This window comes from Ciconia boyciana, chromosome 1 (genome assembly GCF_034638445.1).
Source record: "Ciconia boyciana chromosome 1, ASM3463844v1, whole genome shotgun sequence".
NCBI classification, from domain to species: Eukaryota; Metazoa; Chordata; class Aves; order Ciconiiformes; family Ciconiidae; genus Ciconia; species Ciconia boyciana.
Genome location: NC_132934.1, coordinates 218316036 through 218331807, shown reverse-complemented (window position 1 = coordinate 218331807; position 15772 = coordinate 218316036). Strand labels below are relative to the sequence as shown.

At 43.6% G+C, this 15772-nt stretch overlaps 1 protein-coding gene across 9 annotated transcripts in view; it reads left to right on the top strand.

The window, feature by feature from the left end:
- The window catches only part of FAM168A (family with sequence similarity 168 member A), a 207247-nt gene that overhangs the window by 105175 nt on the left and 86300 nt on the right, over positions 1-15772 (top strand). For all 9 annotated transcript variants that reach the window (XM_072850951.1, XM_072850950.1, XM_072850943.1 and 6 more), the window contains one exon: positions 915-1002. In XM_072850951.1, coding sequence (XP_072707052.1) covers positions 933-1002 — 70 coding nt within the window. In that variant the 5' untranslated portion in view covers positions 915-932. The remainder of the gene's footprint in view (positions 1-914; positions 1003-15772) is intronic.

Below are 15772 nucleotides of genomic sequence, written 5' to 3'. Positions count from 1 at the left end.
TACATTTAAAAAAACCCCACATTTTGAAGCAAGATCGTTGAGGTTCTTGTGTGAAATTGTCACTAGATAGCTGTGGAGACAAATGCGTCGCCTAATAAAGCTTAATGACTGATTTTCCCATTAATCAGAATTGAGAATGTGCTTCATTAAGATAATTAACTGAGCCAGTTGCTTAACTGACAGTTAGTAGACACAAATTCCCAAGTTACTTGCTTTCCTCTAAATAAAACTCACAAGAAGCTAACCCGGCACTGCTTCATCATCTTTATTGGAGAGAGAAACAGAAGGGCTGTTAAAATCTCATCGCCCGGGTTATGTCCGTGACTGCATCTCCCAGTCTGGGAAGCGGTGGGATGCGGTAGGTGGCCTTGCACAGGACCCAAGCCTTGGGCTCGAGGTTATTGTAGTCAGCTCACGCTGAAAGCTCACAAATATTTGCCGCTTTCCATCTTGCCAGCAGCAAATGGTCTTTTATCTGCTAATTTCTGAAAGGTCAGGTCTTCGTTGTGGTTGTTTTTGTCACCCAAGAACTACAAGCTCCTCCAAGGGGGAGAATTCCTTGTCAGAATTTGTGGCTTCTCCTCTTTGTTCATCGCAAGCTAGAAGTGGGGTCGTGAGTCCTGAGCCCCCCTGAAGGCAGGGATGTGTAAGATTAATCTGCTCTGGGTACATTTGTAGGCAGAATATGCAGCATTGAAGAAGTTAGGGGAATTAACTGAGAGATCCAAAACTTGAATTATTAAGTATGCTATCTGGTTGTAACGTCTAGTTGTAAATCCTTTCCTTCGCAGCTCTCTGTGTCTTGAATTATAACACGGTGATGCTATCGCGTAGCAGAAGACTCTTTGCACAGAAGACAACTCTGGAGCTAACGTAAGGCAGTCGTCTCAACTCTGCTTTTCTTTTGTCCTCAGAGTTCCCGGTCTTCCACCATGAACCCTGTTTACAGCCCCGTCCAACCTGGGGCTCCCTATGGAAACCCGAAGAACATGGCGTATACAGGTAGGACCGGCGTTCAGCGGCTCTTTTGTGAATGTCCGTATTTGGTGGTGAGAGCAGATGATCATTAATGAGTGGTTAATCCCTTAACGAAGGGAGAAAGAGTTCCCATCAGGGAGCCAGATGGGAATGTGGCTTGCAGGAAAAACTCTTCAGCAAAGCCGATGCAGTAAGGTTAGTGAGAAGAAATGGATCTGAATTCGTAAGAAGAGGATGCCCTGGAAATATTAAAGAAAAGGATCAAAAGGGAGTTTCTTTAGACAAACAAAACACACAAGAAGTTTCTTGGGGAGTCAGCTGGGAGCTGGGGGGCTTGCCTCCGGAGCTGAACTGAGCGACTCGGGTGCACGTGCTGGAATAATCCTGCCATAGAAATGAGGATCCCACAGGCGAGAGCCCGTTATTTGGAGAACATGCAGTTATTGTTATAGGTGGTGATTTAGACTGCATTATTGACTGATTTTTTTTGTTTTCAAGTTATGCTTTGGTTGAGTTAACAAACAAGTCTGTTGTCTGTTTGCAGTCCATCTTTAAAACCGAGTTGTCTAAAAATGTCATCTTCAAGACTCGAAAAAGGCATTGAAATACGTTTACCATAATTATGTAACTAGTGGGGAACTAAAGCGTACTGTTATGGAAAGAATTTAGCCGAGAGAGAAATAGTGCTTTGGAAAAAGAAAATCTCAGCTTAGGTCTATGTGTGGTTTTCCCTCTGGATTATGTGTACCAGCAGTTGTTGATCTGATCTTGTCTAAGCACCTGACAAAATCAGCCTTGGAAGACTCCTTCTGCTAACATTTTCTTCAGTGTAATCAGCTATTAAGTGTCATATCGTGTTAAGACTTCCTTCTTTATATTTGCATTGCCAGTTGTACGTGTTGACTTTCACCTAATGTGTAAAATTGCTTGGGAGCGTGCTTTTGTGGGGGAAAGTGGTCAACAGCAAATGGAAATGAACATCAAATACTCTTAGCTACTTCATTTGCAAAATACTCTCCTTGACTTGTAGCTGTTTCAGCTGGTAGATCAGTAGGGCTGGCTGCATTGTAGGAGACACGTCTGATACTCTGCGGAGCGGAGAGTTCCTCAAAGGCGTTTTGCCCCATTTTTATTCACCCTTTCTTTTTCCCCATCAAATTTATGCATGCTGCTTTGGTGGAGATCCTGAAGCTTGGGGGAGCTTTGGTCTCGCAGTCAAAGCACTAGAGGCTTGGGAAAAAAAAAATCTCTGTGAATAATAGTCACTTCAAAAATATCACCATTGTAAGAGGACTGCAGACTCCAGCAGTGCTTGGGTGATAGAATGAGCTCATAAGTGCACAGTTATTTTCCTACACTAGAAATAACAGCAATTTTGTGCTTTCCAGCACAAGGATGGTTTGGACAAGAGTCTACTTCTCTCCCACTTTATCTTTTTTTTTGGCATGTACTCAAAGCTCCACCTTAATATCCATGCAATGTAGATTTTCTACATCTGCTTTCATACAATCCTGAATGTTTAGAAGCTGCTTTCCGGCACTTGATAAGACAATTTTATTTAAATATTGAGGTGCAGATTGGATAGAGTTTGTACCTTGACCTTTCTGGAAGGAGAATTTTCGAGGGTGATTTCTGGTTTAGATGAATGAATTCTACATGAGTGCATTCTGAATAAGTCAAATGGCAACATTAATAGGATGTTATCTTCTAAAATAACCTGCTGGTTAATCACCGTGAAGATTATACTGTGCACTTAAATATATAAAGCTATTGTCTGCCTTGGCCAGCTTGTACCAGCTCTGGTAGGGATCATGGCGAGGTGGCCCCCATGAAACTGGTTTCACCCCAAACCATCGGACTTCAGGCATCTGTCTTCCAGAGTTTCTGATAAATGAAGAGAAATCAGTGGCAGATGTGCGGGATGACCTTGGAGAGAAAAGTTGGAGGAAAAATATAACAAGGTCCTTAGTTATATCAATGGAAAAACAAAGAAGGGAAGATTCAAGTGTCTGCTTGAAGGTAGGACACCAGAGCAGGAACTGAATCATATTAGTGCTTGGTTTTTCCATTGCACAGGTGTAAGGTAGGGAGTCAGTGGGCTGAATTCTTACAATGAAGTCCCAAAATAGAGAATTCTTACAATGAAGTCCCAAAATAGAGAATAGGTTAAAAAGTGTTTAAACAAAGAGCTATTTTCTTTGCTAGGCAAATACTATTACAAAACCTTTTAAATATGAATTTGTTTGAATGTTTAATGAAAGACCTAAAGTTATATTGCCAAAAAGGGGGAGAAAATTTAAATTCTATCCTTTGTGGAGCAAAGACAGGCAACTCCTGAGGGTGGTCTCAACCGTTATTAAAAGAAGGTTGCCACGTCTCCTGCATTACAAGTGCCAGGCCCTGTCTATCTAATTCTTGCTTTCCATGCTTAGACTTCATTTACATTGCTTTAACTTGCATCATTTAGCTACGTATCAGTATCTAATGTAGCCACAAGCTATTCTGGAGGATATTTAAACTCAGAGAGACAAACAAAAGAGATTTTTCACAGGAGAAGCATAAAGTTAAGGAGTTTGTAGATGCTTCCTTCTCAAATTGCTTTGAAAATAATCACTAAAGCATACGACGTGGTAGATCTGGAGGGGATGTTGACTGCCATCGCATGTGCAGACCCCTTCCATGGTCCTGGGAGCTCGTTACAGCTTTGGGGCTTAACGAGTGTCTCAGTCCTGATCGGCAGCTGAATGGAAGAGTTTGCTCGGAGCCCCTAATTTGGAATAGCGTGTCAGCAAACCGTTCCCGTGAGCACTTCAGGAGACAGAGTGTACGACGTCTGTCCCAAAATTTTGATTTGAGGTATAATTTGGGTTACAATATAGAATTTATACAGTATATGACATGATTTTTTTTTTTTAAATCTCATATTTTTGCAGTAGTGGAGGACACTGAAAAATATTAATGCCAAGCTTTACGTTAGGCAAGAAAGGGAAATAAAAAACCTGAAGTGTAATAAAGTTGAGGTAAAGGTTGTTAGCCCTAGGCTACGTTCTCCGTTTGGTTTAGAGTGCAGGGTTTTTTTACCCCAAATCTAGCACAGCACGTGTATTCCTTAAATTTTTGTCTTTAAAGATCATGCATAAACCATGAATTTCTAACCTTGTGGAATAAAACTGAGGTGGGATATATGCGGAAGGAAAACAAGGATGGTAATCAGGATACCGGCAGGTTGAGTTCTATGCTCTTGTGGCTTTTTAGTGTTAAATGTGAATGTTTTGGGTTGAAATAATCAGTTTTAATCTGATTTTCTTCTCATTCTCACTTCTTTGTTGTTTTCCATACCTGGTGGGCTAGTGAGAGAGGTCCATTTCAAGATAAATACATTTTTTGGTACCAAATTGGCTGCTCGTGTGTTAGGGAGAATGGGAAATCCTTGGCACATATCGACGACTTGATGTACCATACGTTTATTCAGATTCTTAATTTTTCCCTTTCGATGTTCCGTAAAGAAAATGTGAAGGACAGTTATTTCCTAAATGATTTTTAAAGTGTGGTCTGAATTAGATGGCTTTTTATTGGAAATGATAATTAAGTTAAAAAAAAGAAGTTTTAAAATAGACTTATTAGGTGAAACAAAGTCAGAAGTGTTGAATTCGTAAGGGAAATGTTTATCGAAACGTTCCCCATATTTGAACTAATAGATTTATTAAGCAAAGGTGGTTTCTCATGTAGTTAGTATGTCTCATTTTTTGGGGTCCTTAAGATCCCCAGATCTGTCGGATTGCAACCTCCTTCCCATTTTCCTTCCTAAACTGAAAGAGGAGGATAAGCCTTGTGCCTTGTCTGCTAGCAGCGCTTTCTCGCTGTTGAATGAGCTGGTTGTTGAGCTGAGCTAAGGTGACGTGGAGAGAATATTCTTGCTGCAGACAGAGCTACGTCTGTCCAACGCCGGGTTTGTGCTCCAGCAAGTCCTCGTTCCTCGTGCTCGGCTGGTGACTGCTTCCACTTCGCTAATTCGATGTATTTTAGAACCTCACCGGCAAACAGTGATTGAGTGTTGTTTACTAGTTAATTAAAACAGACTGTAATTAACTTGGATCTTCATGTAAGCTGTCGTTTTACTTGAGGTTAACTTTAAGATGTATTTAAGGACTCTCATTTGCTTTTTTATTATTGGTAGAATTCAGTTTCGCTGCCCCAAAGATGAGCTGCTGAACCGCCTGGTTTTCCTTTGCCACGTTATCCTTCCCGTTTTCTTGCGTCCGCTTTTGCTAAGGCACCGGTCCTGCAGCAAATAGCTTAGCTCGTTGGTGTGGAATCAGGGATGAAGAATCAGTCTCTCCTGTAGCTTGTTTGACTTCAAGCATGAAACTATAAAAGTGTTTGTTATAGCTCACACTATTATCATTTTCCCTACCAGAAGCTGATTAATATGCTGATAAGATGCTGTGATTCATGAGCCTTCGGTAGACTGACTCTGTATTCGTCGTAGTTATTACTAAATAATGAATGATACTAAAATCCAAGAGCCCGAAGATGTGAAGCTGGTTAGTAAATCTCCAAGGAGTTTGTGTCGCACCGCTCTAGTGCATGACGCTTTCCAGGTCCTGCTGCCGCAGCAACCCGCTCAGGAGCTTCCGTGCTCAGAAGAGACGTTCTCCAGCTCAGTTTTTCCTGATGGAAGCCCTTGGTTTGCTTTGGACAAGCAGCCTCGTTTAGGTTCTATGTGCCATGAAGCAATATTTCTATTCCCCCCCCGCAATAACTGAAGGTAAAGGAAAAATGCTTTTATTCACTAGATTATTTGAAATTTTAAAAGGAACAGGACAAGTTCTGTTTTTCTAGTTTTTCTCTCTTTATCATTCAGAAAAATCACTAAACAATATGGATGTATTATCTTCTGTTCCTTCTTTGGCCACAGATTACTGATGATACTGTTCCAGATGATGGTTGTCCCCCTCTACCTTTTCCCACATCCAACCCTCCACTTGCTCTCTGGCAAAAATTCACACCGTTTTCTTTCAAACTCCTTGTCCTAGTCCTAAATCCCTGCTGTGGAAGTGCTGGTACTTTTCTATCTGGTGCACGCACCGTTTGACCCTGCCTGGGCTCTCTCCTGGTCACCCAGATTCAGAATTGGTTGCCCAATTTTAGGTACCTGCAGTGTGGATGTGAATAATCCCCTGAGCTGCTTTAATATTAAGGGGCAAGAAAAGAGCATCTCCCATGTGGTCTGTTTTACTTTATGAGCCATTGGATTGCATCCTAGAAGTGCTCCTTTCTCTCTGATCCTGAGAGGTGTATTGATGGCTGACTCAGATGTAGACATCTACACAAAGTGGTCTGTGTTTGGTCTTGAGTCTCATCCCTGGGGTTTGTGTCTGAATTATTTACCGCAGGTCTTCTAAAACGGTAAAATCCATTTTAAAGAGATTCTGTCTTGACCAGGTTATGTGCCTGGCTCTTGGCTGGGAAGGGAAAGGCAAACCTGTCTTCAGAGGTGTGGGGCAAGGAGGGATGGTAACTCTTTCTAGGCTGAATACTCCCACCACATGTAAAACGTGGACACCTTGCCCACTGAAGGCCAGCTGGGCCGGTCATTTCTCGAACACAAAGGTTTTCGGCTCTCATCTAATCCCTGCAGCCTGTGGCCATCACTGCAGTCTGTCCTCAAGGCCATCAGATCAAGGTTGTTTGGACTAGTGAGGATGCTTGGTCTGAAGCCACATAGGTCACTGATCTTCCCACCTCTTTGGTCTTGCTCAGGAAGGAGTCAGGGATACGCAGCTTGGTGGCAGCCAAGGACAGCGTGGCAGAAAGCAACGGCAAGGAGTCCTCAAGAAGGAGGGTCCCACTCTCATAAAGAGTGTAGAGAAGACAACCAAATCTTTGTTTCTTTCAGGAACCAGTAGATCATGGAGTATGAATGTGAACTTCTGTCGTCAAGAAGCTTTCGTTGGGTGGCAGTATTCAAATAGCCTAATCCTCTGGTTTTGATAAATAAAAATGTGCGTTTCACAGTTCTGATTGATAGCTAATGCACTTCTCCTGTTGATAGGCAATTAGCCATGAGCAGCCCCACTGCTACAGGTCTATAAGGAGTTCACTTCTCCAGGCGTGCTGCTCAGTGGGTGCTACTGGGGTCCTCATCTCCAACCTGCAACTCTCAAGGGATTTCCCCAGAAATGTCTTAGGGTCAGTGTCACCCTGTCTGGGACAGTTTGTCCTGAAAGGAGGCAGTGCCTAGCGTCCTTAAATCCGACCAGATACAGGCTGGGAACTCCCCGCTTCTTCCGCCTCCGTTGCACGTAAGGCTTGGGAATCCCAATGGCAGTATCTGCACGTGACGGATACCCTCCGTCCTTCTCCCAGGGCTTTTCCTCGTTTGTCAGGTGGAGCCCCCAGCTTTCCCATGTCTTTGCAGTAGGAATTCCCTTGTCTCTTTTGCTAATCAACCTTGTCTCTTTTACTCAATTCCTTTTTCTCTTTTGCTAATGATTTGTATCCATCCTGCATTCAGGTTTCTGCCGTGGATCTTCTGCTGCTTCTCCACTTGTTTTTTGTTTCGGAGAGGGCTGGGAGGTAGCACCCTCCATCACCCCCTTCCCTGGCGTTTTTGGGAAAGATTACCAGTCAGCAGAAGCCTCTCTGCTGCTCTTCTGGTCCTTCTCCTTCTTGCCTTGCTCGTTCCCTGGAATCTTTCACTCCGTCCCAGCTATTTTTCCTTCTCTCTTGCAGCCTGTCAGCCTGGCCCAGCTGGCAAACACCTGCGTGGGTCCAGGAGAGCCGGACTCGTTTCACCGGGAGGACCCTGATGCCTTTTAATGAAAGGTCTTTGTGCGACTGGCTTCTGTTTAGCTGCATTTCCACAGTGGATTAACCTAGACTGCCCAGAGGCGCTTTTAGTGAGCCTCTGCAGCAGACAAATGTGAAATAAATATTCAAGGGTAGCTGCTCGGCAAGTTTTATCCTGCAGAAGATTCACCAAAGTATTTTGGGGAAGCAGAGGAGTAGTCTAAAGCAAGGAAGACTTTGAATCCCATTTACAATTCATCTGTGATCTTGCTGGAAGATCCAGTATGTTCTTCCTCAAGTAACAAATGTGTCTTCTTCATTTTAAAGCATAAAAGAGTCTTATTTCTGATGATTTAAGGAGAAGTCCTGGCTAAGAGCTTTGTCATTTGTATGTAGAAGAGCGTGGTGTCTCCCTGTGTCACTTGTCAACCTTTTTTACGCTGTCTGCAAGGTCTGGGTTCATTTGCTTTCCAATTTAATTGATTTTCCTGCTTTTTCAAGTGGCAATCTCTCTGTGGGATTTTTGAGAGCACTGAGAAAAATATATGACGGTAATGTAATTTTAATTTACGGTATAATGCACGTGTGCAGTTATAGTTACAAGATTTTGTGATAGAGAGTGGGCATGGCTGGTAGGCAAATACGCGAGTCAACATATTAATTACTATCTTTTAAGTTAATGGAAAGGCATCGGTTTGATATTCTTCTTGTGTGTCTGAAATCCTGGAGATCTTTCTCCGAAAGGGTTAAAGATTTGTGCGAGCTGATGCTTTTATGTTTGTGAACCGTACTGGCAGGCTGTACAAGTCTGAAGCAAAAATTGTACAGCCATCAGAGTCTAATTCTGTCTAAATCTTTGTCAAAAGGTGGAGAACAGAAACGCAGTCAACTTGACAGCCGTTGCGCTGGGCTCTGTGTTGACCAGCGCTGCTTGCTGAGGATGGGTTTCCTCTAGGACCCTCCACACCTCTGCTATTGCACGTGAGCGAGCCCTGCTCCATCCTCTTTGGACATGGAAAGCTCCAGTGCTTCCTCCAGCACGTTGAGCTCTCCCATCTGTGATTTGGGTTCCCTCCATAGGACCTCCACACACTCCAGAAGAACGAGATGCATCCACGAGCCGGGCGGTTTGCTACACTCCCAAATTGCAAACTCCCAAGTTTTGTCATTTTTTTTCCCCAAGGTGAAACCACAACATTTGTTTGGACATCATGATTAACAGAGGGAATCGGCATCCTCCACCCTCCGGTCATTGGTTTTGTTGGCAGGACAGGAGGTGTGGGATTCTCACGTGTGTTTCTATCCTAATCCGTACCATTTGTATTCGTTGTTGAACCTCAGACACAACTGCAAATGTGAGAACTGACCTGATTTACACTTGACTGTTCATTTAACTTATTGGTATGTTGAAAGCTGGTAGCCTCCAATTTTGTAGAAGACAGAAGGATGTTCCAATAGGATTTCTACAGTCGGCTTTTAATCCTCCTTTGCATACTCTTTGTGGGACAAAGATAATCCTAGGCTTGATTTCAGCCTTTCCTATTAACTTAAAATTAAAATTTTGCTGTGTTATTCTCTGGAAAGGCTGGGCCTTTGATAACAGATTAGTTCTTTGGCCAAGAAAACCAAGTTCTTTCGGAGCTGCTGTGTGCGAAGAGGATAAACTTGACTTTTTTTCTGTTCTTTTTGGCATTCCTCAGCACATTTGTGGGGAGCGCTGAGGAACACGAGGCAGATGGCTTTGATGCTGAAGCAGGCAGGGTTGAGGTGCTCTCCTCCTTACTTTTCCTTCTTCTTGTAAGATCTGCATGCATGTCTACCCCTTCCATTGGTTGGGAAATGCCATTTCTGGATTTAATTAGGTGATCCATTGCTTACCGGTTCTGTAAAACAGGAATTTTAAACTGTGTTCAGGGTGTTGAATTGATTTCAGGGTGATTAAAAATGTATGAAGTGGGTACAGTGAATATTTTTCCTCTGGCGTTTCTTCATGTTTATTAATTGGTGTGTATAGAGCAGACAGGAAAATCATACTTGACTGGGAGAAGCATGAGCTCTGACTTGTGTAAACTCTTGTTATTTTTACGTTTAAATGCATAATTTTCGTACAGGAATACTTCCAAACAACTTGCTGAACTTCTCAGTGTTGGAAGCTGAGTTTCAGTGCTCTGGTTAGCTGAGGAACGATGGCTCATTCACCATCTTTGTAATAAAGTAACTCCTGGACGTTCTCGAAGTCATATAAAGCATGAACCCCCTAAGGAAATGAGGGACCAGTTTTCTTGTTTGGGGAGCGAGGGAGAAGGAAGCAGAGGGGTTTGGGGTGAGATTAGGGTTATTTATGAGTGTGTGCAATAGCTGTAGGCTGTATTTGGGTGGTTCTCCTGCCAACGGCAGCACCGTTGGATGATGGACATGGAGGTCACCCCATTGCACTCACCCCTGGATGGATGCGGGTTACCGTGCAAAATAGATCTTGGTGCACGGAAGTTTGGGTGCCATATACCTGTGTTTCAAGACAAAAGACTTCCTTTCTTTTTAGTGTTAGAAATGGAGGCATAGTAAAGCTCCTTTGAAGAAAATCAGTCATAAACATCTCATTACAGGTGCTTGTAGGCTCAGCTGGTTTGGAGATGGGTCCAACTGATGTCAACTTTCCAAGGAGTTTCACAGAAACTTCAGGGAACATCCTTCGCCCCTTGTTTTGTAACTGTTTGTATAAGGTTTTACACGCTTTTGAATTTCCCTGTGTTGTAAATAAACAGAATAGTCTCAGATCTTAAAAGCAAACAGAACTCATGTTATGTTTTCCTGAATGACCCCATTGTGTGCCTTTTAATCCTGCGTGCTCGGTTGGTACGTGGAACTGGTTTACGCTCTGCCTCATTTCTTGGCTACAATATTGATTTTGGTTTTTTTCCCCATAGTGGAAAAGAAATAAAAAGATTAAATGACAAAGGCTGAAGAGGGCTGGAGAAAATGTGTATAAGGCAAAGAAGAAAAAAAACCATAGGTGGAAAAAAAGAGATGGCCTTGGAAACATGTTTTGAAGGGGAAAGTACTCCTTCGTTTAAAGAAAATAAAAGGTGAACGGACAATTTTCTTGTGTGTTGGTTACTTCTGTAGAGTATTGGCACATAATCTGAAATAGTTCGCTCACTTGGGGAAGAAATAAGCTTTATTTTTAAGCATGAACTGTACCAAAGCGCTCTCCTATGTAGCGTGTAGACAAATTCTAACCAGTGATTTGGGCTTTTAAAATGTATATTCAGTATTAAAATTGGTGAATGTAATTTTTTTCCTTGCCTTATTTCTTAGTCTCTGTATATCATAGAATGAAACTCTTTTTTGGTGGCTTTGTTAATTGATAGCGTGTTTCTAAGCCATCTTCTTTTCCTTTGTTTTCACCATGGCTGTATTGTTTTACACCATTTAAAACTTCTTTTTCTATATGTTCCCTTTACTTCCATATGTTTTCCTATACGTTCCCTTTACTTGGCTGCTGAACGACAAGGAGCCTCTGTATAGGCAGTCAAAGATCACGTTGGCCATCTTGGTATCGTGTCAGCGGCAGTTCGGTTCTCCGTGCCTCTAGGTCACATTGCCAAGTCACGCTTGATTTGCCGTACATCAAATCTTAAACTTATTTCGGCTTCGTTGCTTTCCAAACCTCCATAATGATTTCCCCCCTCCCCGTAACTACCTCTGGATGTCCAGTTTGCTCTGTTGAGAAAGCTCCTGATGTGGGTGGTGTTCCTACTATGAAGCCCCTCTACCAAGAGATTATTTTAGGGACCTCCCTCCCCTTCTTTCCAATCTAGCACACCTCCTTTCACGAAGCCACGGTGTCTCTCTTCCAATGGTAGCAATTGTGGACAAAATATTCGATCCGTTTTTCAAATCCTTCCTTCTGGAGGTGAAGAGCACCAGCAGAAGTCTGTCAGCAGTCGCTAAATGGGTCAGTGATTCTCCGCAGAGCACTTTGGGAGCCTCTGCCATGGGCGCCGTGGAGCTGGAGTGTGACCTTGTCATTGTGTGAATTTGAGATGGGGGTTGTTCATAAAACAAAATGAAAATGTCTCGTAGCACTGAAACCCCGTGCCCGCTCGGAATCTCTCAGCTGTAAGTTAAAATCTCACCGAGTCTAAAATAAATGACTTTTTCTGCGTATTTTTTTCTGTCATTTGCAGTTCAAATTAATAACCTCGCTTGTTTTTCTCTGTGCATACTTGCACACCACACATTCAATACCTCTTAAATCCCCAGGTGCTTCAATTAAATGATTGAAAATAAGCTCCAATAATGCCTCATGATCCATTGAAAACCCTTAATATTTGCTGCCTTTCCTCCCCCCTTTCCTCCCTTTTTTCTGTCTGGCACAGCAAATAAGTGGTTAGATACGTGTTATATTTTTGCAGTCTGAAGGTAATAAATTAAAATTTTGTGGCTTGACTTCTGGAAACATGTTTGTGGATTAAATATTGAATTTTTCTCCTCTCCTGGTGCACAATTATTTTTTATACCGTACGCAGTCAATGCGATACAGTGCAGCAGTCTGTACGTAGAGAAACGTGATCTGGTACGGGGTCATAAAAGACCTTTATAAGCTTCGGAAATAGTTCCCTGGTTTGTACCAGATCTGTAAATTACCGAGTCTATTTTTCTACTGTGCTTTATACCTAACGTCTTAGTTTTAGTTTAATGGGGATCAGCTTTCCCAAAGTGGCGCGGTTGAGCTCTGGCTTGTTAATCTGTTTTGCTGTGCTGTTTGCGTTAGATTTAGCCTCGTCTGAAACCGAAATCCGGAGTTGCTTATATGCAAACGCATTCGTATACTTATTTTAAAGTGCATGTGCCTGCCTTTCCCTCTCCCTGTGCTTGCTGGCATTCGGCCTCATTTCATCTAATGCAGTACTGGGCTAGAATTTTAATGTCTCTGCGGCCAGCGATGATTTATTAGATCCCAAAGCCCTGGCTCAGAGTGCAGGAAGAAAATATTGCATCAGTGAGCTGGCTTGGCACTGCTCAAATAAATGAGTCTTGAAAGACTCTTTAGTGTTACGGCCTTTTTTTCCTTCCCCTCCCCTCGCCCCCACCGGTCCTTCCCCCATCCCTGACCCCTGCGTTTCTGCTGATGTTGAGAAGTGCTCGTTTCCTTGCAGGAGTTGCCATCTCCGGGTCTTTTGACGATAAATGCGTTTGTCAACAGCCTCGTCATATAAAGCCCTTTGAATCCCTGCGGTCGCTTCGCGTGGGGCCGAGAAGGAGCTGTAATCCTCAAGTTGGGAAAAAATGAAGCTTTTGTGGCAGGGCACAAGGTTGGGCTCCTGGCGATGAACCGGTGGTGCCATAGCATTGCCGTGCACGGGGAAGATGTCCCCCTGGTCCTTGTTCTGGCCAGCACATAGCGCCATCGACTCTAGGCTCAACACCTCTTTGGGGTGGCACGCTTCCAGAGCAGCCTTGTGGGCCGTTGTGGCTTGGAGCTGAGCTCTGCAGGGGGATATTTTACCTACTGTAGGTTTTCAGAGTCTTTGCAAAACATGGTTTCTCTGTTGTGCTTATAGTATCCAATAAATCTTTGTTTAGCTGGGAGGAAAATTGTGCTACTGCTTGAAACGTCCCCGCAGGTCAAGGCACAATGAGTTATGTCTTATCTGTCACTAGGTTTTTCTCTCTTGTATGTGCTGATGGAGAGGTGATTTAATTTTGTAAGTATGTTTTGCCTCCTTCACAAGACAGGAATGAGAGCAGTAAATATCAGCGTTGTCATTGCTCCGCCACTGAAAGGACCAGGTTTTGGCCATCTCTCCTGCCAGTATCACTGTGCTCCTGGCCACCCTACCGACACGTCACTGCGGTGGGCTCCTCCGTGGGGCAGCCATCTCTACTTGTGGTTTAAAGTAAAGCATAGAGGAGCTAATCCCACTGCTTACAGATAAGATGGCTGTGTTTGCTGCTGCTGTTGGTCCTAATGATGCTCCTCATGTCACCAGCTGAAGGCAGGTGTTGGGTGGAGATGCTAAGTCTCCCGTGGGCAGGGAGGGACATGAGAGTTGCGTTAGGTGGGCAAAGCTAGCTACCATCCACTGCTTGTCCAGAATATTGGGGGCACTTCTCATGTCTGCATCAGAGCCTGTCATGGAATCACAGAATGGTTTGGGTTGAAAGGGACCTTAAAAATTATCTAGTCCAACCCCCCTACCATCATCTTCCACTAGATCAGGTCGCTCAGAGCCCCATCCAACCTCACCTTGAACACTTTCAGGGATGGGGCACCCACAGCTTCTCTGGGCAACCTGTGCCAGTGTCTCACCACCCTCACAGTAAAGAATTTCTTCCTTATATCTAATCTAAATCTCCCCTTTTTCAGTTTAAAACCATTACCCCTCGTCCTGTCACTGCAGGTCTTGGTAAAAAGTCTGTCTTAGAAGCTCCTTTTATATATTGAAAGGTTGCAGTAAGGTCTGCCCACAGCCTTCTCTTCTCTAGGCTGAGCAACCCCAACTCTCTCAGCCCTTCTCCACAGCAGAGGTGTTCCAGCCCTCTCATCATTTTGGTGGCCTCCTCTGGACCTGCTCCAACAGCTCCATGTCTGTCTTGTGCTGGGATCCTGTCTTAGCGCTGATCTGGGGAAAGAAACCCAGCACTTTAATATTCCAGAGAAGAGCAGCAGCCTGTGACCACCACCCCGGTGCTGGCCATGCTCATCTCCGAAGCTGGTCCCCAACAGGTCCCTTCTAGAGTGCTGTCAGCCCAGCAGCCTTTCCCCTGGGGGAACGTCTAATTCGTTTCACTTCATAAACAAAATATTTTTGAATCTTTTCATGAAGAAGAAGAATAAAGAAGAAATCAGGCTGAAAAGATGAGCTCTCAGAAGACTTGAGTTGTGGGCAACAGTTATTGGATGTGAGGGTTGGAGGGTAGGGAGAAGTCCAAGAATGAAACCCTGGAGTAATGACAAGTGAAGAACTTCATATCTCATAGTTAAGAAATTCTCTTTAGTAAGTAACCAAGGGCAGCTTCAGCCTTATGCTTGATTTGTTGCCATCCATTTACACTCAAAAATGATGTTGCTATCTCTTGTTATTAGAAACGTCATGTCTTGCAGAGAAGAGCATCCACCTCTAGGGAGAAGCAGTTGTCGATTTTGGTGGCGTTCCCAGGAGATGCAAAGCACATGGTAACTGTAAATGAAATCAGATAGGGGAAAAAGTAGATTTTAATAGCCTAACAATGAGTTGTTTCATTCAGAAAGATATGACTGTGTATGCATCTGAACTTCTGTTTACCTCTAGTTTCTTCTTATTTCAAATTAGTAACTATTTCTTGAGGTGAGGACCATTTTGTGCTGCCTGTTGAAGGTGTGGGTAAAGGTGTGGGTACTGTTCAGGCATTCTGTTGCCAGAATGTTTCTCTCTCCTCTGAAAACAGTTAAGGAAACAGTAGTATAATTAACTATCATAGGAATTCCAGGGTGAACAGAGCAGTTTTGCGTAAGTGAAGACACCGTAATGATTATGTAGTCTTTAAATAGGGCACAGTTTGCTTTGAGCCTATTAATATAATTCAAGGTCTAGGACTGCTGGACTCAGACTTACGGTGCACACCTACAGCATCTCATTGAGTGCACGAGCAGCAGGTTGGTGACTCTCAGGTCTCTTGCAGCCGTCTGAGACAAATTCAGACCTTATGTGGGGGGATCATTCTCTGCAATTACCCATCTCTTTCTGTTGGCTTCGGAGGGTTTAGGATAACAGCGCTTCTCATGCAGGGACCTCAGTTTGGCTCTTGACCTTTGGCACATGCATTTGAACCTGGTAAGTTTGTCTCTTCTTCAGCACCTCATCCCAGGGTGCAAGGAGTTAAACTGTAAAATTAGTGGTTGACATCTCCCTGGCTGATGGGAGGGAGAGAGCAGAGATGCGTTTCTGCTTCTGTGTTCAACGGAACACTTGAAGGTCCGTTCTGCTAGCTAGCTGTGAGTGATGGAGGCTACAAG